Source organism: Oxyura jamaicensis, chromosome 2 (assembly GCF_011077185.1).
Source record: "Oxyura jamaicensis isolate SHBP4307 breed ruddy duck chromosome 2, BPBGC_Ojam_1.0, whole genome shotgun sequence".
Lineage (NCBI taxonomy): Eukaryota > Metazoa > Chordata > Aves > Anseriformes > Anatidae > Oxyura > Oxyura jamaicensis.
The window spans coordinates 124,279,447-124,300,598 of NC_048894.1; the positions used below are offsets into that span (position 1 = coordinate 124,279,447).

General features: G+C 37.4%; 1 protein-coding gene across 3 annotated transcripts in view; it reads right to left on the reverse strand.

Moving 5' to 3' along the window:
- The window catches only part of NCOA2 (nuclear receptor coactivator 2), a 196,991-nt gene that overhangs the window by 44,973 nt on the left and 130,866 nt on the right, over positions 1–21,152 (reverse strand). For all 3 annotated transcript variants that reach the window (XM_035316110.1, XM_035316113.1, XM_035316111.1), the window contains 6 exons: positions 12,681–12,784; positions 7,606–7,783; positions 6,030–6,215; positions 5,048–5,149; positions 4,804–4,944; positions 1,343–1,490 (listed from right to left, as the gene is read on the reverse strand). In XM_035316110.1, coding sequence (XP_035172001.1) covers positions 1,343–1,490; positions 4,804–4,944; positions 5,048–5,149; positions 6,030–6,215; positions 7,606–7,783; positions 12,681–12,784 — 859 coding nt within the window. The remainder of the gene's footprint in view (positions 1–1,342; positions 1,491–4,803; positions 4,945–5,047; positions 5,150–6,029; positions 6,216–7,605; positions 7,784–12,680; positions 12,785–21,152) is intronic.

The following is a 21,152-nucleotide window of genomic DNA, read 5'->3' on the forward strand; positions in this document are numbered from 1 at the left end:
GAAAAATAAGGCATATTCCCATATGCTAAAAGCTATAAAAGAGCCATAGTCAAGTAGATTAGGAAGAAAAAAAATTAGGTTCTGAGAAAAATCAAATCAACTCTGGACTTCCAAAACCAAACGCTAATGGAACATTCCTACTATATATTTTCGATTAGATTAAAAACATTCCTACTTGCACAAGATAAGTGCAGATAAAGCTTCCCATTTTGCTAAAGCATGACAAGTAGAAGAACTGAAGCACACATAGTAGTGGAGTTTGTTACTCTGTATTTGTTAGGTTAGGTATAAAGGCAAAGATGAACAACGTTAACAGTAAATAGAGAGGTGGATTTTTAAAACCTTTCTACAGTTTATATATTATCAGTGCTCTGCTAAAAAAAAAAAAAAGCACAAAGCACAAGCAACTCTGTTTTATTTGTAAGTATAAGTAGTAACTTAATAGTGCATTTTTAAACTTCAAATTTAGCACTTCATGAAATATCATATATTTTCACTAATCCAGACTAAACAAATTTCAGGAAGCTTTTGGTTTTCCAAATATACACCCTCTGTAAAATGGTTTCAGTTTTAATTATGTTTAGAAATGTTTCTTCCTTTTAAAAAAATGGATAGTGTTGATATAGGGAAACAGTATTGCAATTATGATTATAATTTGCTGATTAGCAAATAAAATCTGAAATAAAATCTGACACAAGTGTACTGGTACATGCAATAACCTAATTTTACATTGAAATTCTGAGGTCTGTGATTACTTATCATTGACTTTAACATATTACTGCCTGTGCTTTTTTTTTTTTTTTCCTTATTTATTTTAACTGATAGTGGTGGCATTTCACAGAATTGTATGTGTGTACCAGAAAAGAGAAGGAATGAAGAGAGACAAGGAGTTTGTCTAAAATGCAGTTTTAATAGTCATAATATATGCATTAAAGAGACCTGAGCCCAACATCTAACTGATTCTGAACTACAGGAATTTAATCCACCTAAGTTTCTGAGATTTAATTACATCCATAAAATTTCTTGTGCCTACTATGAAAAATATAGAAAATTAAAATACTGAAATTCAGAACGTGAGATTAAAGAAAATTTTGTATATTTAATGGAAGATCTTGATGTGAAAATCCAGCATGCTGCTTGTAATACTGAAATATTTTCCTGCTGTAGTACTGAAATCTTTTCCTGTGGTAAGAGTTGATTAAAAAAAATATTTTGTTTTCATGCTATCAGTTCTAGGTCAACTGAAATGTCCACCAGCCTAAACCAATCTATTTGCTTTGGCATCTTTGTACGTTTGTTCCACTCACACTCTGCAGGGAGAGAAAGAGCTGGTGAGAATTACCTGTGAAGCATATGCAGGGAGATGACAAGTTGAGGTTCACTAGTAGTCTGGGAACGGATGAGCTTGCTCTTCGTTTGGGCAGAAACTATAGTGCCATCAGACAAGGAAAACCGATAAACGGGACTGAACGCTAGTCCCTGCCTCAGCACTGCAAGCAAGCAAAACAACAGAATTAATGAGAAACTCTAATACAGATAGCTTAGTCACTCCGTGTCTGATGTTCTAAATCCATCAGCACTGATACCACAGACACAGCGCAATTTTTCAGAAAAACAGAAGAATAATTTTGGAAATAAATAGAGGTGATGATGCATATAAAATAAAGGAACTCACATACTGTAGGGTGATCAAAAGAAAACTTACAAGGAGTGACAGCAATAATAGGACAGATATTATGAAATACAAATTATTTCAGGAGTGGGTCAAGAAGCCCTTGATGTCCATATCACTTTTCATCTAACTCCTTTTGTTGCTCATACATTTTTCATCTGTATCACCTACATCAAGATGATTAATATAAATGCCTTTAGTTTCTAGATCATCTTTTTCCATTAGTGTCTACCTTCTACTCCCTATTGCTTGCTTAAATTATAACAGTTACTCTCAATAATTCTTTAATTTAAAAAGTACATAAATCTCTTACATAGAAACAGTTAGAAATAAGAACAGCTGGAATAATAAATTACTACTTTTTTTTAAGAACACATACAAAAATATACAGCTCAAACATATTACCTAAACTAAAACTGTCTGTGCTACCTTCTTCCAGTATTAGATGTGACTGCATGTCAGGTTTGAGGCTTATTTCACTGCACATATTCTGCAGCCCTTAAGTTTTCAGCATAAATCTGAACTTCACCAAATTGAGTTATTTAACTCCTGTAACCCCCAGCAACATTTCTTTCATTAAAATGGAAAATCATGTTAGGAAAAAGCTAATCTTCAAACATTGATTCTACTGTTGAAACCTTGCCATCAGTGAAAACAAGCCTGAACATTTTCAAAGTCCAAAGGCTATTACATTAGGACTGAAGGTATGGCAGGAGGCAAATACTTCATTTCAGAATGTCCATATAATTGTTTAGGGGAAAAAATAGAAATAAAACACTACAAATACTTTTATTTTTCATGTATACATTTTTTTTAATTAATATTATCATCTGATCTTCTTTTGTTGCCTTTTCTTGTTTGTTTTTGTTATTTTTTTTCCTGTGATAATGAAATGACTGTTTTCCAAGTGTGGCTTTATTAAACAGCCTCCATTACTGAGCTACCAGATTTTTAGACTTTGCAGGACTGTCTATGATTTCTTTCCTTCCCTGTCCCCCCACCGTTATATATTGTTCTGCAAGGTTTTAAAGTATTATTTAGGCAGTGAGAAAACAGGAAGCACAATTTAAACAACCAGAGGGGGTTTTCAGAGTAAAAATGTAAAGAAAAACAAAAACCTACAATCGTGAAACAATACAAAGCGAAATTTCACTGTTAGGTATGTCATTGTTTCAGTTTAACCTTTGGGCACCAGAAGGTCCAAAGCTCTTAACTTTAGCATATACCACATCAGGAAATTCCAATACTCAATGCCAACAGGATACAAGTGAAATCTCTACTTAAATCATTTTCCAAACTAATTCTTTAAGCAAACAAGAATGTTTCCGTATTCCTCTTGAGGAAATACTATTTTTCTGACTGTGGCCAATAAAAACTTGCCATATATTCTGCGCTTTATACAGAGAGTTAATTCAAAAGATTTATTTATTGTTGTTGTGTTTTGTTTGTCAAGATAATGCCGATTTTCTCCCGCTGTATCACCGAATTACATGTAGGAGATTTCTACTTAATTTGATTCTATTCCCAAACCATAATAAAAACTTAAGTGACTTAAAAAATGCAAGGAGTTCCTCTGTCAAATGCAAAGATGCTACTGCCCAAGATATGCCTTTTCTTCTCCATACTACAGGATGGAAACATTTCAGCCATTATTCATCTCTAGTACTGGATCCTTTGCAGCAAAGCAATTCCACAGGTTTTGCCTCCTCCTCTTATCACTTACTCTCTTCACTTCCACAAGAAGAGCCCCCTAATTTCAACCAACTTCACAGTTTATATGACTATCCTAAGCCTCTGCTGCAAAATGATACAGTTAAAACCCCCAAACATGTATATTTTTATCAGTTCACACATAGCTGAGAGAAGAGGCACTCAAACCGCAGCACTGAGTGTAAGAGCTGCTAATTTGGTCAGGAATCCTTTGAAGAGGACTGAAGTAACACATGGCTGGACGCCACAACAGAAACACCTAAATCATACCTGTGCAGAACGATCCTTACCTGAAACTGCTCTCTCTCTAAATCCCTACTGCAACTTGAATTGTATGCTATACTCTCCTTGAGCTGTCTGAAATCACAGCATAAGGTTATGAGCTTTTAGCACTCCTCCTGTGTATACCCCAAAAACTGTTATTAAATACCACAGTAATTTTGTGCCCCCAAATTCCCAACATGAAGGTTTCATGAAGGCAGGATATATTAAAAACGTATTAAAGAACATTGAATGAAAACTGCATGATTAAAGGGGCGTATGTGCTTGTATGTATATTTGATGGAATCCTTTGAGACTCCTACTACCATTTAGTATTGCAGACAGCCTGCCAGTTGTTTAATGGCTGTTACAACCACCTGTAAATCCTGTTCTACAAATATGAACCAAAGACTGATGCTCCTTCACTGGAAATGTTCTGGTTATTCTCAATTGATTTTGAAAGTACTTTCCAGTGGTTTATAAAGGGTTATTAGTTTTTAGTAATTTGGATCTGTTTTATTAGAATTAACAGTAACGAGGGTTTATGAAAAGAAAAATCCCCACCCAGTCACTACCACAAAAACCTCATGGGGAACCTTTCACAATGCAGTAGTTTCCTACAGCTTACCTTCCATAATCTTGACTGAGTAGAAGTGCTTGTGGTGAATCCTCTAACACTTATCTGCTAGATACAGTACAACAATGTAGGGTTCCTGATAGCATGAGTGCTGCATCTTTGATAATTCACAGTGAGCGTTTCTCACAGGAAATGTGACAGTAAAAGTCCATTCTTTTTGCAGAGAAATGGAATGCAGGTCAATGAACTCAATGTGTAAGCTGAGATTCTGAAGAATACTGTGTAATGAACGTATGGGGAGACAACATGCAAAGGTCTTGCTTTCTAAAATAACTGCAGTAATTTCAAGATTTGAAGCAACCTCCAATATAGCACAGTTATAACAAGAAGGCTAAAACAAACAGGGAGAATGGTGTAAAACCTCTCTACAGAGACCCATCAGTGTGTTAGGGAAATAAGCTTAAAAAAGTGATTGTCAGTAGTCTTTAAGTGTTCCATGTAGACATAACAAAGAGAACACAACCAATAGATACAAATGACAAACAGTTTAAATATAGAAAGTGCTAAAAATATGAAACCTAACCTTCCTGGTGATGCCTCTTGGCAAAAGATATCTCTCCCTCATGCTGCGAATGGAACCTCTGAATACATCTTCTTACTAAATCCTCCCAGCCAGGTTTCATAGCTGCTCGCATGCTACTTGTGTCCAATGAAGTTATTTTGCCTGAGATTAGATAAAACAGTTGTTACAGCAATTTCCCCCTTGGGGAAACAAGCAAACAAACAAAACCCAACAAAGGTATTAAAAAAAATGTCTTTCACAATACCTTGTAGATCCTGGCGAGTAGTAAAGCTCTCTGATGAAGGAAGAAGTGGTCTTTCCTTCATTGGTGCTCTTCTTGCAACACAAATCAAGCAAGACTGCAAATCTTAAAAAAAAATGTTACTTTAGTAATTTGTATATATAAGGAAGGTTTTGTTTCCAAAAATAATTCAAATATTTTTAGTACACTGTTTAATTCTTTTTGGACCAAAAATAATAGTTCATACCAATAAAAGGATACATAGATCTCAGTGGTTTTACATCTTCACTATTTCCTATAACATTAAACGTCACAGGAGAGGTGTGTTTGTTTTCTTTCAAAGAAGAAAAATTAATCAAGGACTCCACCATGACCCATAGTTGTTGGCATGTGTTTATGGATATACCTGTAGTAGCTCAACCTCTTGAAAGGTAAATAATAAAAAGGAATACGATGCATGCACAGAGGTCAAGTTTCTTCAACACTCACTGCTTTGTACCTTCTAAGCCACATTTCTTAAACATGACCCAAATGCTTGCTGTCCCTGAGGAAGCAGCTTCATAATAAACCATTTTTACTTATCTGAATGCTTGAAGTACAATCTAAGGAAATTTACCTGCTGAAGTAGTAAAATGGTGAAAGAAATGGTGAATCACAATTGTCTTTGCATTCTGAGAACTCACAAGATTGCCAATTCAAACCTTTCTCTCAGTCTGTGACATTCTTCTTAAAATTACAGGGGTATAAAATCTCATTAATGTAAATGGAGTTACTCTCAAACCATTATAACAGAACAAATTGGGTACGTTAGTGAATATACTCATAATCCAACATGAAAACAACCTTCTACAGTTAACTGAAAAAGGGAAAACTTTCACCTTACAACTTTTTATTTTTTTCAGAATTCAGAGGCCATTTTATCAACCATACCAGAACTGCTATCCTGGAACTATTTGACATAGCGTGGAAAGAGAAAGTAATAACACAAATGAAAAGTGGTAATTACCTTCACCGTCCTCCTTGAAGGAATTTGGTTGAGAAACAGCAAAGCACTGCATAGTTTCATATTTCTGATGTGCTTCCTGGTTATCATGGCCTTCTTCAGAATCAGCAAGAGGTTTTACCAGCATCCGACAATTAAAGGTATGGCTATTACGCCTAGGAGTGTCACCAGACCAAGATCCCCCATTCACTGAACAAAGCAAAGATCATATAGTGAGATAAACCTGGTAGAAATAATTTCTACAGCTTATCCATAGGAAATTAATCAAGGTACTTTGCAAACTGATCAGAAATCAAGCTAATTTAATAACAAAAATCTGTTTTTAATATTAGAGCCCAAACCAGTGCGTAACAAGGTAATGTGTAACATTCTATATTTTAAAAACATTGATGTCTAATTTGTTCAGCCACTGTGTCTTTTTAAAGCAACTTATAACGACAGCAGTAGAAAAGCAGAGCAAAATTCTAAAAATTGGTTTATGTAAAGGTGATAAAGTACAGCAAAAACCCTACTGGTTAGAGATTGGTTAACCTATGTGCCTAGAAGAAAAAAGGCAGTATGTATAATCTGTCCATTGAATTAAAAACTGGTTAATACAAAAGAGATAGCAACAGTGTATAAAAGTCTGTGTCCAGATTAGAAATAGAAAGAAAATAAACTCATATGCATTTTATAAAAAAACAAAAATCAATGCAATCGGGAATATATTGAAACACACGGTCCCAGCTGCAATGGGAAAGACTAAAGGGATGACAATGACCTGGGTGCAGTGGTGGATAAAACTAAACCCTAACACAGTGCTTAAGTAAAAAAGGAAACAAAATCCTGCCATGCACCAATATAGGTAGTAGACATCAGTCACAGCAAATTAATGTAACACCACATAAAGAAATAGAAGGGTCGTATTTAAAATACTCTTCACTTGCCCTCTTCAGTCATAAAATGCAATAAAGGCAGTAATTTATGGAGCTTAGCCATTAAAAGTGTTACATTTTCAGTTCTTCAGGGGTTTATACACAAAGTCATAAAATGCTAAAGTGAATTACATAATACTTTTTAAACTGCTGTGAGTAAATGAGGAGTTCTGTATTGACTTCCTTTTTCTTTGCACTGCTTCCAAAGTATAATGACGCTAAAACCAATATTAGTATGAATGCAAAAATGGCTGCAACTAAAATGTTTTTTGAAAGAGAAGGGTAAATATTGATAAGACAAAAAACACTGAAAAAAAATATCATAGGGAGCTTTCTGATTTTGCATAAGATATCCCTCTCTTTTTTAGACATTTTTAGAATAACCAGCCTAGAAGACTGACAGCTAACAGAGCTAAATGCTGCCTTTTAGTGATTCACTCTAAAGATCCATTTAAAATATCAGTTAACAAATAAGGCAAGACTGAAAAGTGGAGGATGCTTTTCAGAAAAATATAAATCATTTATACAGCTGATATAATGCGTTAAAAATAAATAGAATATGATGAAACCATAAGCAGTGGAAGAACTTTAACTAAAGTTATGGAAATGCTGATTTATGAAACCAAAGTTAAATAGATAAAGGTGTAAGAGGAAAACATACATACCTAAAGATTTTGGCAGCAGGATTTTGACAAATTCATTGTGGTCCCCTACATGCAGGATGCTATATATGCTTGTGTTCATCAGCTCTTCTTGGTTGTACCTTAGGTACTGCGTCACATTCTCAGAAACAAACATAACATTGCCTTCTGGGTTCACTACAAAGAAGAACCCATCCAGGGCCTGAGAGGAAAAACAAAAAGGTGAGGGGGGGGAGAAACAAAAAGATATCCAATAAATAAATTCACACTTTAGAAGTTCTTTATGAAGCTTTCTGCATCCATTCCAGTTCTTACATTCTTGTCATAGCAAAGTCCACAATTCATATTGAACATCATATCTTATATCAAACTAGTTTAAAAGCACAGAAAGATGCACGCCTTGCAAAACGATGAAATCCATAGATAGAAACAAACATAAAAATCCAAAACAACAAAAATAACAATAATAAATTTTGAAAAGGGAAGAGGCTGCTACCTATCTGCCTGCCTATGAAGCAGGAAACCTGGACTAGAAGCCAGTTCTGCTAAACACAGAACCTGTTCACCCCTCCTTTCACCACAGGGAGACTGATCCTGGAGCCCAGGAAAACGTTATAGGATTTGCTACAAGAAAGGCTCTCTCTGCATCCCCAGCAATGCATCTTGGCCCCATGCAGCCAGGAATGAGAGAACCTCAGGGCTACAAAGGAGGGAAGGGAAAGGCAGCCCAGCCTGCCCTAAGGCTGAGAGCAGGCAGCGAGCAAGGCAGCAGCGAGGTGTGCAGAGGATCCTGCAGCTTCAGTCCCTGCTCACAGGGCTGTTTTCATTTTCCTATTTGACACCAGTTTAATTTCACCTTTTCATCTCAGCCCCATGGTATTCTAAAGGACTTAGAACTTCTGCAAGGAAGTATTTAAATTAGGCATTTCTTAAATTATACTGATGGTTTCCCCTATTATCTCTTGTGATGGAGACAACACGGCTAAAGGATTCTTTCAGATACCTGCTGTATGCTATCTGAAACCTAAGCCAAATATTACATTACTTCTACGTGATCAGTATAAAGTAAAAATCTGAGTATCAGTAAAACTTCTCATGCAAACTTTCTTTTTCTTAAGATGCAAGCATGATTGTGCAAGCTAGAAATATTTCAGAGTACATCCCTCTGACTATATGTCATATGAGCAGATAAGGAGGATTTAAACTTAAAGCACCAAAGCTTTTGATCTAAGCATTCAATTAAGAATTAACCCCTGCAGACTTCTGCAGCTTTGCCTGATTTATTCACCTCTCTCCAAAGGGTGGTGGGAAATCACTGAAAGAGTTGTTAGTTTGCATTTCAGTCTCAAACCAGAACCTACAGTGTTGTGCCTCCAGGGATAGAGGCAAATCAGAAAAACTGGTAACCCATGATTTAACAGATTTAAAAATGAATGTATCCATACTAAGCCTGAACTCAGCTCCCTGCAAAACAGCTTAAGGAGAAGCTGCCACAGCAAGTGCATGCAGGCACGTGGCATTTTTTGATATGACCAACTTTTTGATATGACGCAACTTAAATGTTGGTGTTAACAGGCAGTTGTCAAGGACTCGGGCTACAGATACATATTAAAAATGCTGCGCACTGCTGAGCAGTTAGCAGATCCAGACGGTGCAAAAGAGGAGGCTAAGCAGAGATGGTATTTCTCTCCTCAGCCACCTACCAGGGACATCAAGAGAGGACAGAGCCAGGCTCTGTTCAGAGGTTTTCAAGGGAAGGACAAGACACAACAGCTACAGGCTGCAACGCAGGAAACTTCATGGAGATCTAAGTTTTAAAAAAAAATAAAAATCACCATGAAGGTGGTCACATGTGGGAAGGGGCTGCCCAAAGAAGCTGTGAAATCTCCTTCCCTGGAGACATTCAAAACGGGGCTGACCTCAACCCCGGGCCACCTGCCTGGGACCTGCTCTGTGTGGGAGGTGGGACCCTGCAATTCCCAGGAGTCCTCCCCAGGCTAAATCAGGTACCAGATTTGTTTCAGGGAGCGGTGGTGGATGCACAGCGTAAGAGCAGAGTGCCTGGGCTAATGATTGCCAAATGCTCTTTGTGCGCTGCTTTTAAATTACAAAATAATAAAAGCATAAATAAATGCACAAGAAAATACTTTTCCTGATTGCCTTTAAACAAAGATAACCTAGGTCTTTTTTTCTCCTGTTAATTGTCACAAATTCTAATCTCTGACCTTTTTTTTTTCCTTCTTTTTTTCTTTTCTTTTTTCTTTTTATATCACTGCCTTCTTTTTGTTTCTGATCATTCTTGGTTTCTCCCACTGATTCCATTACGGTAGCAAGCTCTCTCCTTCCCATGTGCTTTCACGACATCCATGTCATTTTACTGGTGACTAGTATTTAGTTTAACTAATAACGATTTACAAGATTCAATTAATTGAGGCACTCAAGTTAATTTCTATCAGCATCTCTGCTACAGAATGCTGTCTTAAACTGCATTTCACCACTGCTTGAAGCCAATGTAAGCACAGCCTCTTCACACCACCACAACTCCTTCCTCTCAGCAGCATTTCTGAGTATATAAAGAGCTAGACCAGGGAGATGAGCTGACCGAAATCTAATGTAAGAAAAAAAATGATATGCTAGCCACATCAGTCATCCGAACTGGCCTGCTGTGGAACCACAGGGCTTTTAAAGCTGGCAGAAGGGTGTGGGTTTGGCTGAACCGTTCTGTTTGGCCACAGTCCACGCTTACATCAATTCAAAGGGATTGCAAAACCAAAGCCATAGCAGATGTTTATCACAGTCCTAAGAAGACTTTCAAAGGCAGAGAGGGCAGGCAAGAGATTATTAGCGTTACGGGCATCCCACAATAATCTTCAGTTTTCCCTACTGTTTCCTACTACAGCAACTTAATTTGGCAAGGAATAGCTCTGAGCTGCTTCCTCACAGCTGCTTCTTGGGTTGACCACAGAAATGGTCATCTGAGCTTAGAGTAATACAGACAGAGGAACATGCCTTATAGGCCGGTCTCCCATTTCTTTCTATTCAGAGGCAAAAGCCATAATAAAATAGTATTTTAGGTAAGCAGAAGGCTTTTGAGCAAGTTATGTGCGCCAAGCCACTTAAATCTCTTAGAAACTTCCACTTTTGCAATGATTTCTTAATTCGGTTCCCAGACGTATTCTACCACAATAAACAACTAGAACAATAATGAAGGCCTGCACACTTTTCTTCAGAGCTATTGGTACAATGGGGGAACAAATAATGGGCAACATGTTGAAAGAGAAAACAAGAACAGATATTATTTCTGATGATATATTGGAACAGAAAATAAATCTGTGTTCATTCTGAGCTCTTGCCAGCTCTCTCATGACTATTTTTTACGCTCCCTCTATATCTACTTTTCTGCTTTAACCAAGAAATATGTTAAACTATTCCTCAGAGGCAGCTGCGTGATGAATTTTACTCACTTTCTTCAGCTGGAAACACTTGCTAGTTTGAGGATTCTTCAGTTTTATTCTTTAATAAAAACAGACAATTACGTTTCTAAACCAAATCAAGTCAGAAAGTGTTCATCAGCATTGCCATTTTTATTACTATTTGGCAATGTAAAAAGAGTAGATTTTTTAAGAGGTTGTATAAAGGGGTTTTGTAAAGATGAAATAACTTAATTGCATTTCCTTAAAAAGATAAAGACACAAAGAAAGTATCTGTAGTCTTTTCACAGTAAATTTGTAACAACTTTCAGTCCTTTTAAGTTTCTTGTTGCAAGAGGACCACAGTTTATTAATTTAGTTCCACAATCTTTCATTGTTAATATGCAATGCTATTCAGTTCTTTCATTCTGTAAAGGAAAAATAAACTAAATGGAATAACGGAACAGACTGGTGATTTTACATGTCATGTTTGCTGCGGTGGCTAATCATCTAAGACAAGCTAGGAATAAAAAATCTTATCCTTATTTTCCCTGTGACTAAAATAGGTCCTTACAATTAAATTAATAGGAACTTAAAGATAAGTTTTAATGTAGCTGTGAAAGAGATGGATGTTTAACTTTGATGGCAAAACCAACAACATTCAGTTCAGTGAGCATGTACAATAAATATTAAATTAAATCAATTAATTTGTTACCCCAGCTTTTCAAAGCAGAAAGTTTTCACTCCAACCTGTCTAATCTTCCTTATGTTTAGTAGTATGCCTTTGGAGTCTTTATTTCATACATGGTATTGAAAACTATGTTTTCATCAATACTTAAAACGGATATAACATGCATCTTGTTACTGAAGCATTCAGAAATGACAGAATAGTTATGCTTCAGCCAAAGTTAATTCCTTTAGCTAAATTCAGGGATTGTGTTTTATTTCGTCTGAAGCAACGTTTATTCTTCCTTACAGGTAAAGCCCACTGCCAGAACAGGAATAAACAATTTGCAAGTGAGCTTATGCAGATAGAGCAGTAGCACCAAAGGATAGTAGCATATGACATTATGATCCCAGATAAAATACCTACACAACATTACTATTACTGCATTTAGAAGCTAGGTTTTAACCATGCAGCCTTTTTGGGTATCAAAATAACAGCTAGAATCAGGCAGAAACCTTAACTGAATAAACTGAAATATGTCTCTTGAAAAGCTCTGCTAGATTCCTTACATGTTCTAGAGGGAGAAGAGTAAAGCTGAAAATGCTGAAATAATAAATCATTATAACTGTATAGCAATGACACACAATTTTAAAGGAAGTATTATTCATGTGTGCACTACTGCATCTGTCAGTTAATTGTAAGGTACAGCAGCTCTTTCAAATCTGTCATGGTTTAACACAAATAAAACATGCACATACAGACACAGAAGACTGTAATATAGCAGCTGAATTCTCTCTTTCTATGTCTCTATGTCTCCTCCCTCATCCCCCCAAAGACAGAGTTTTAACATCAAACCCAACAGAAATATGCTGCCCACTCATAAATGCCATAATCTTAAATTGCCAGGGTGGCTTGTATTGCATGACCATTCTTTTACAGAAACCTCCAACTGCGCTTTTTCACTTCATTTCATCCATGGGGGCAGAGAACTGGCTTTAATAAAGGAATTTTGTGCTCTTCACCTCAAGCATCATTGGTCCAAGCGCGTCCTTGTCGATGACACTCTGACCCGTAGATGATACATCTGCCTTTTGCACTTCATCTTCATTAGCTGCTGCTGCTTTTTCTGCAGTAAAGAAAACTATGTATTAAATGACAGAGCAGTGCTCATTAAGCAACACAGTAAGAGATCTCGGCGTATCAAGACTAGCTATGAAACAGTTACAGTGCAACAATACTGGAAATGAGATCGAAAAAATCTCCCTTAATGACTCAACAGAAACATAACTAGTGTATTTGCTTCTCAGTTGTGAAGTTTGAAGACACAAATGAAATCACTTCTGCTTTTTCTCTGCTAGACACTTTACTAAACTGCAAAACCTATCTCTGGGCAAAGACAAGGGACTCCTTATGAAGGTGCAGTGAGTGATGACAAGGATCAAGACTTATTAAGAGACTGACCTAACAAAGCACACAAAGCTCACAGCTGCACAACTTTTCCATGATCGCTGTATTTAAAAGGAAAAACACAAGCCCGCAATATGCTTGAAACAGTACCGAGAAACAGTGGGCTCGTTTCTGCTCCAAGGCCTCTGGGAGCACATTTTCACTGCCACGTGATTTTTGTACTGTGTTATTTACCAGTAAATAAGATCACACAGATTAAAATAATTTGATAGAAATATATACACTAGAAATACTGATAACCCCTTCCACTGCCACTTCAACTACCAGTAAATTAAAAGCACATACAGTTTGAAGTGCTGTGTTTGAAAATTACAGGCAAGAATGATTTAACGTTTCTGGAGTATGAAGTCACAAATTGCAATGTATTATAGCATAGAGTATCACAGTGTACACAACTCCAAAGGTAAGTGGCATTCATACATATGGGAACTTTAAAATCAAGATGGTTTACAATTCCTATTAAGTAATGGACTATATTATTTTTACTATTCAGTGAATGATATTTGTGTTTAAGGAAGAAGTAATAATAACAATAATAACACTATAAAATACATATTCTGGATTTTAAGTTAATGAATAATTTTTTTGTTACAAGTTCTATACACAGAACAACATTATTTTATTATTTTTCGAGGAAGTATGCAAACGTTGGGTCTATACTGCAAACCTTTTTAAAAAACTTTGAATATTATGCAATAGATTATTTTAATAAACATGAAATCTCAGTTCAATTATTATAACAAGAATTTGTTCTTTCTACAATGATAAATCAGAAGACGACTCATTGTAGGAATTAATGAAAGTACCATGTGCAGGTAGACCAACGTGCTCTTGCAAATTCACCATTAGTGAAAATTAAAGTATCAGTTGTACAAATTAAAATGTACCCAAATGTATAGGATCTTCCACTGTCTGCAGATCTGCAATTCTGCAGTCAAATTTCCTCTGAACTCTTTCCTTGGTAGAGGTTATAAGGTCAATGATATTATACAGTGCTTAGACATAAAGCAAAGCAACTGCTTCTGAGAACCCCTGGGTGTTTTCCTATCTGTGGCCACCCGCTCGCAATGAGCCTTTGGTCACTTGGACTGCCTCATCCTGGATTTCTGGCATTTCTTGCTTTCATGAGAAAAGAGTCAGGAAAATCTTAGGTGCCTTCTTATAGTGTTTTCATACATGATATGACACCATTGTAAATAATGATGAAACAAAACTGTTCTGGAAAGGGACTGTTAAGACTATTGGATAGTTTAAATAATTTAGATTAAAACAATCTGATAGAAATAAATGCACTAGAAATATTGATAACCCACTTTCCTCTGCCACTTAAACTCACCAGAAGCTCTGTTTCTGAAGACTGCAGTGGGCCTCCCCTCCCCACTCTATTCCACCCCCACTTTCTTTTTTCTTTACAGTGTAGCAGAGCTGGTACCACATGATGATACAGTACTGAAAACATAGTCTAAAAATTGTAAATGAATTCTAAAAATATGGTTGAGCTTTTAATAAAGTCAGCAACGATACTCGTTTCCCATCTGTTCCTGGTATCATAAAGCGATCCCTGGTTTCACACTGCAAACTACTATAATGGGTATGGATACCATCTTCCTGCTTTCATCCCCTCACTGCTGTAGCCAGTGATAGCATCTTGACTATCAGGGAACATGGGATTATACTCCATGCGCCAGAGCTGCAGGGACAGCAGATGGGCTACAGCGATGGCGTGCAAGCATGTTCACCACATGACGTCCTGGTTTTATGGATTTACAAGGGTGACTTTTTCTGATTATTTCTCACATAATACAGAAGATTTGCTGAAGATTTTTTTTTCAACTGTTACAGCCACAGAGTTCAGACAAATCACCAACAACACATCTGTGTCAAAAAACCCTCTCTCTCTAAAAATATATATATATATATATATATATATATATATATATATATCAGCTGCTCTCTTTTATGCACAGAGAGGCAAGGTTTTACTCATAGAAAAGTGAAACAGGTTTTAATGACTATTAACATAGAAACTGCAAGACCAGGTCAGACCAAGGATCCACCAAGCCTCATACCCAGTCTCTGAAAGCATCTGCTGAAATGGTTCCCCATTTCTTTGTTTTGATCCTTTGATCCCTGACCACTTCTGTTGTATCATCAGCTGTCCCTCAAAATCACTTGACTTCCCCATTTTCCTTTCCCTTCGCCAGCCTTTTCCACAGAAGTCCCAACCCTAAATGATCAACAAACACACCACTTGCTATAGGAAATGCTATAACAAATGTAAAAAATATGAAAATGCTATTTAGATATTATCTGTGACAGTGACAACACATACTACATTACAACATTTGTTTAGGCATTACAAAAAGCATCATAAATCACAAGTGCTCCCAAATGATGGACTTTATAATTGGATCTGTAACTTAATTGCGTAAGAAGTTAAGAGGCCAGAGAGCTTCGAATAGGCTACACGTTCAGGCCACTGGTTCCTGTACATTTATTTAAGCAGCACTGTATAGGAAACCATGGCCTCAGACAGCCTCATAAAAGCAGCTCCAGAGGTAACTAATGTTGATGTTACAATCTGCAGGTCCTTATAATGTTCGGCGGTGCAATAAATTAGCCAATTTTGACTGAAGTACAAAGCCCCTCTTGAAGACTCGATCAGCACGTACAGGAACAGTGCGTGCAAGGACTGTCAGCAGCGTGGCCCTGGTGGCAAGCACAAGGAAGAACTTGAAATGCAAATATTTTCTTCAGCAATACAGCACGTGGGGCTAATTGAGAACAAAAATTTATTGCAGGAAGGTTGAAAAAAAAATAAATGATGCATGAATTTCTAGCGCTGAATATACTCATGTATTTAGTCACAAGTTTGTATTTTTTGCTTTTCTCAACAGTTCTAGCTTCTGGAGTTAAGTAGCAGTATAAAAATGTAAAGTTTGCTTTTCCTATTTTTACTTCTATCTTTTCTAGGTTCACTGGGGGCCCTACAAACAAATCAAAAGCACATAAAGTTTATTATTTCTGCACTAGATGAATGACTTTTGAATGCTAGGGGTTAGGAAAATAGCTGCAGAGGCCCAACCTTGCAAAGCCTCTTGGAAACCCCTTTTCCTGCTCCATGGGGATTGGTGGCATTACCCTGCGACTAGCCCTGGCCTATTTTTCCACTGCAGCCACATAACATGGAGAATGGGAGCTGGTTCCCTGATCTGGCACTGTCTGGCCGTGCTGCCGGCTGCACCAGCTCTGCCCCTGTTGTAAAACACTGGGAAAACATTACCAGGCATCCCAGGAGCAAGGCAGCACAAACAGAGTGGAGATTCGGTATGGAAAGAAATACAGCCTTAATGTCGGTAGAGGAAGAGAGAGGGGCAGCAAGGGGCTCCTCCGCAAAGGGACTTCTCTGCTGGAGGTTGAGCTGCAGCACCCACCCCGAGGGTTTCAGCAGAGAGGAAGTGTAAATCAGAAATTGGATCCATCCTTATGAATACCGCTACCAGGGATCAAGTGTGTTTTATCTAAATTACAGCAGAATAAACTTCACGCACATGAAATAATTATTAGCTCCGCTCAGTTAAGAATTTAGCCTAGAGAGCAAAAGAAATTTAAATAAAATAGAAGTACCCTTGAGAGAGATACTACAAAGAATATATACATCCAATTATGTAGCATTTTAGCAATGCGTGTAATTTAGACTTTAAACTGTGGATATGTTTACAATTGTATAAGTAGTAATATACTGAAATACATAGTAATATTTTCAGTTGGATATTTTCCTAGTATTTTTTTTCTGTGTTATTATAGAGAAGGAAGATGGGGAAAAAAATTCCAAAACCTTCACAAACATTTTCTTGCAAATTTGTCAATGGGAATGCCTGAAGCCTTAATTTAAGCTCCTTCCAGATTCTGAAAGCAAACCTTTGTGAAATCACATTAGTTTAACAGAAATTCCTAAATCGGTGAAAGACAAGCCAAAAGCAATAGTTTGAAATCTCCTGCGACATGTAAACTTAAGAAGCCTTCCTCATTTACTATTGTTAGGTTACCTCCCAGCTCAGGCTCTCTCAGCTCTGTCTGCGTTTCTGACAGCAGACTCCAAAGTGCTACTGATGGGCATCACCTCCTCTTGGTTGTGTTTCAAACCCTCCCTTCCTACAGGTGGGTAAGCAGGCATGGCAGAACAACCCAAAAAGCTCTCTTTGTCTTTATCCATGCCCTACTCCAACTTCCTTAATGAAACCAGCTACAGAAATATTTCCCCCTTGACACTCTGCAAAACCAAAACGCATTTTCAAAGTAAGAACTCAACTGTAGCCCCTCTAGATACTGTGAAAAGATGAAGCGTACTCTGAAAGAGAGAATTTGCATCTACACACATTTGTCAGAGGAGAAACACTGCAGGTTCTTCACAGAACAAGAGCAAAAGAGAAATGTCAGTGAAACATTGGAGAGGGCAGGACAAGTTCTACAAACTGGTGAGGAAAGAGGTGAAGAGAAAAAAACGGAGTGGGCAGAAGCAAATTTATTATCCAATACTGTTTAAAACAGGTTTTCTCATATGCCTCATATAATTCATGTTCTTCATAATTTTCTGGAATTACTATTGAAATGTCATACCCATCTAAAATTATATACTCTCCCTTTATAGTAATAGGTAAAAAATATAAGCAAAGAGATTTATTATAAGGGGTACTATAAAGTTCAGTTCTGCACATTAGAAAATCACATGAATGAAAAAAGACCCTTATAATTTACAACGGTAACAGCAGCATCACTTGAAAGTGACTGTATATGCTATATAATGTTTAAACATGCAATTAAATTTTACAGTGCAACTCTCTTGAAAACAACTCATCTTCTCCATTTTTTCTATGCATTAGCCAACTACTTTTGCCTTGCCTCATTCATGTTTGTGAACAGGTTTAGGCTGTGTGATCCTCCTGACCTCTCCTGAGCTGCTGGCAAAAACAGGATGCAAACAAAGTCATGGAAATAGTAAAAGTATGTCACTAGCCAAAGACAAATACAGTATTAAAAAGTCATGTTAAAATAAAAAAGAAAGAATAATACTTGGGCAAATGGCTAAGTTTTAGTTGACATTAACCTTGTAAATATTAGATTTAATAACGTCTATGATGATTGCTAAGTCATAATATTGACGGTGGTTGTGGACAGTAAGTTTTCCACAGGAACAGGGCTATACAAAAGTGAAAAAACACAAACACACACACACAAAGAACAAAAACAACAAACAAACGAAGAAAAGCAAGCTTGTATTTGGTAACGTGAGTGGTTTTAGATCACAACACGTGATGAAGCAAAGCAGTGAAGGACATGTAAGTTATTCTGATGCTTGGTTAACCACAGGGAAAGCAGCTCTGCCTCATAGCTGTGCAATTCATGCTGCTGCAGCCCATGGCTCACAAGGCACTCAATATCTGTGTGCACATTTCTTAGCTGGTTCCCATTGCCTCAACACAAGTTGTTTTTTCTTCCTGAAACCAAGCCATTTTTCAAAAGACCACTGTCTAAGAAACAGCAGCTATTTCAGTAATCAATTTCAAGACCAGCTTATCCTATGCCTATGAATAAAGTTAGCTACTATTTTAGGGAAGTGATTATGCAGTGAGGTTGATCTTTCATCACACAGCACACATCTGTCCAGAGCAAAGCCGCCATTAGACTCCCAAATACATTTTTCACTCAGAAACTATAGATCAAGTCTTACAGGAAAAACTATGCAACATCTCAGGAAGGTTTTAGGAGGTAAAACAAGGGAGAATTATGCATCTGCACCGAACTAAAATTAGAAAAGCTGCCATATGGCTCTGTGAAGCCAGCAGCACGTTCTTATTCATTAGGAAGCATTCTGCTAACATAAAAACACAAGGCCTTCCTGTGCTCTCCAAATGTGTTTATCTTTTCAACATTAATGCACGATATATCATCAGGCTGCTGAAATCTCCTGCAGTGCATATTAAAAAAGCACAGCTGCACTTTTTCTCAGCACGTTTATTCAGCGCGAGCCATCTAAGAGCAGAGCTTTGCCCAGATCCCTGACACACAGCCCTCTTGTTACAGCGGGGCTTGGCTCCCCTTCGCGTGGACAGGGTCCAGCCCAGCATGCCTACCCGGGTCCCGCTTGTCACACCCACAGGGTTGAGCCTCACAGTTCCTACTCCTGGTGGAAGCAGGCTTACATGGCAAATGACCCTGTGGATTAAGCTGGAAGAGGCTGGGAAGCTGTAAGGTCAATTACTCGCTCAGGAGTAATAGCACTTACAATGCCGTGCCTTGCTCTTTGCAGGATTTGCTGAAGACACCTGCCCTGTATCCCCATGGCAAAGAAGCATCAGGAAGACACTGGCTGTCAGGAAAGCTTTGTGTTCACTCAAAAACACCAAATATACCAAAACATTCCTGGAGCTTTTTAAGATTTGAGTGAAGTCCAATCTCAGAAAATTTAGAAACAGCAGCCAGTGCCACAACACTGCCACAACACCAGAAGTAAATTAAGGACTGAAAAAGCATGATGGATTTAGGAACAGAAACAAACTGAACTAGTAACAAATAAAGTCAGTAAGTTTCCTTTCTGCTAATAATTTTGACCATTCTCTGTCATTCTTTTTTGTTCAAATCAGCATTTTTTCACCCTGTACAACTTCCATTGGAAGTGCTGTCTGTGAAATAATCCCCCTCAGCTCAGTTAAACTTGGAGGTATTCAGGACATCAAGGACAAAAATCACGAAATTCAACTCACCAAGAATAATATTTAACTACTGGACGGAAAGAAGCCAAGGACCTCTGTATGCATTTGTACTAAATACTTTAACTTGTATTTTTCTACAATTGCTCTTTTCTTCTCTTCATTATTCTCATTCTGTCTCATGTATTTTCTGCCATTGCACTTATGGATCCCTTTTTTCTCTCATGATTACAAAACGTAACGCTCTACTTCTTGCGATTTGAACAAAAAGAAAACAAAGCATAAAAGCTTTTCTGCAGTTCCAGGCATTACCTTGCAAGAGTAACTTGGTCTCCTGTCCACCCATCAGGGCAGGTGCGATTTGCTGGGCAGCACTGGCAGTGTCCCCTCGCCCCGCAGCCAACTGCTTTGGTTGGGACGCCGCAGTGCCATGCTCCCAGCACAGTGCTCGCTCTATTCAGAGCACTGAGCCTGAGTCTCACCCTCTATAAGTACACTTAAATACCTTCTCTGAAGATCACTAACTGTTAGATTTAACAGCAAATACTGTAAGTGACGTTTTTTAGAGAAATAGCATTATTTGTAGAAATACGCACCTACTATTCCCATATTTATACACTATTTAATGCAGCAGCAAGGATTATTAAAAATCTGGGATGACCAAAAGGTCACTGGTTTCAGTTAAGTGCTGCTAGGATTGGGAACTGAACTAAAACCCAGAAGTACAATCCACTTGCTGCTGCTAAAAGCAGAGTTGAAGAATAAACAGTCACAGCCAGGACCCCAAATCCTCAATGATTTGCTCCATCTCCAGCACACAATAAAAATACAAAACAACACAGCAAGCAAAATAATTTCCCTACTGAAATTATTTCTAGTAAGCTTATTTATCAGTAAAGACACAGAAAGACAGAAGTCATTCTGCTATTTCAGTGAAATCTAAACCAAGCCTTAAAGTAGCCCTGGATTCAGAAACTATTTCTCACCCAACGCCTCATTTTAAACTGTGATGATGTTTCAAACTACCACATGGTGAGTGGAAAGATGTTCTGTTTTTCATAAAGATCTGTTGAATGTGAAATTAAGTTTCCATCACAACCTTCATCTGGACCTGCTGCAACACTGACCTTTTCCACTAAGTTTTTTTTTTTAAAAAAAAGGGGGGAGGCGGGGGGAATGCAACAGGATGCAACTTTACTCCTCAGAATTTTCAGACAGTTCTTAGCTTATTAAAATATTTGTGTACTTTCAATATATGCTTTTAAATAACATCAAAAGGGTGTGCTTCACTTGCAAACTGACAAATCAAATGTGTGC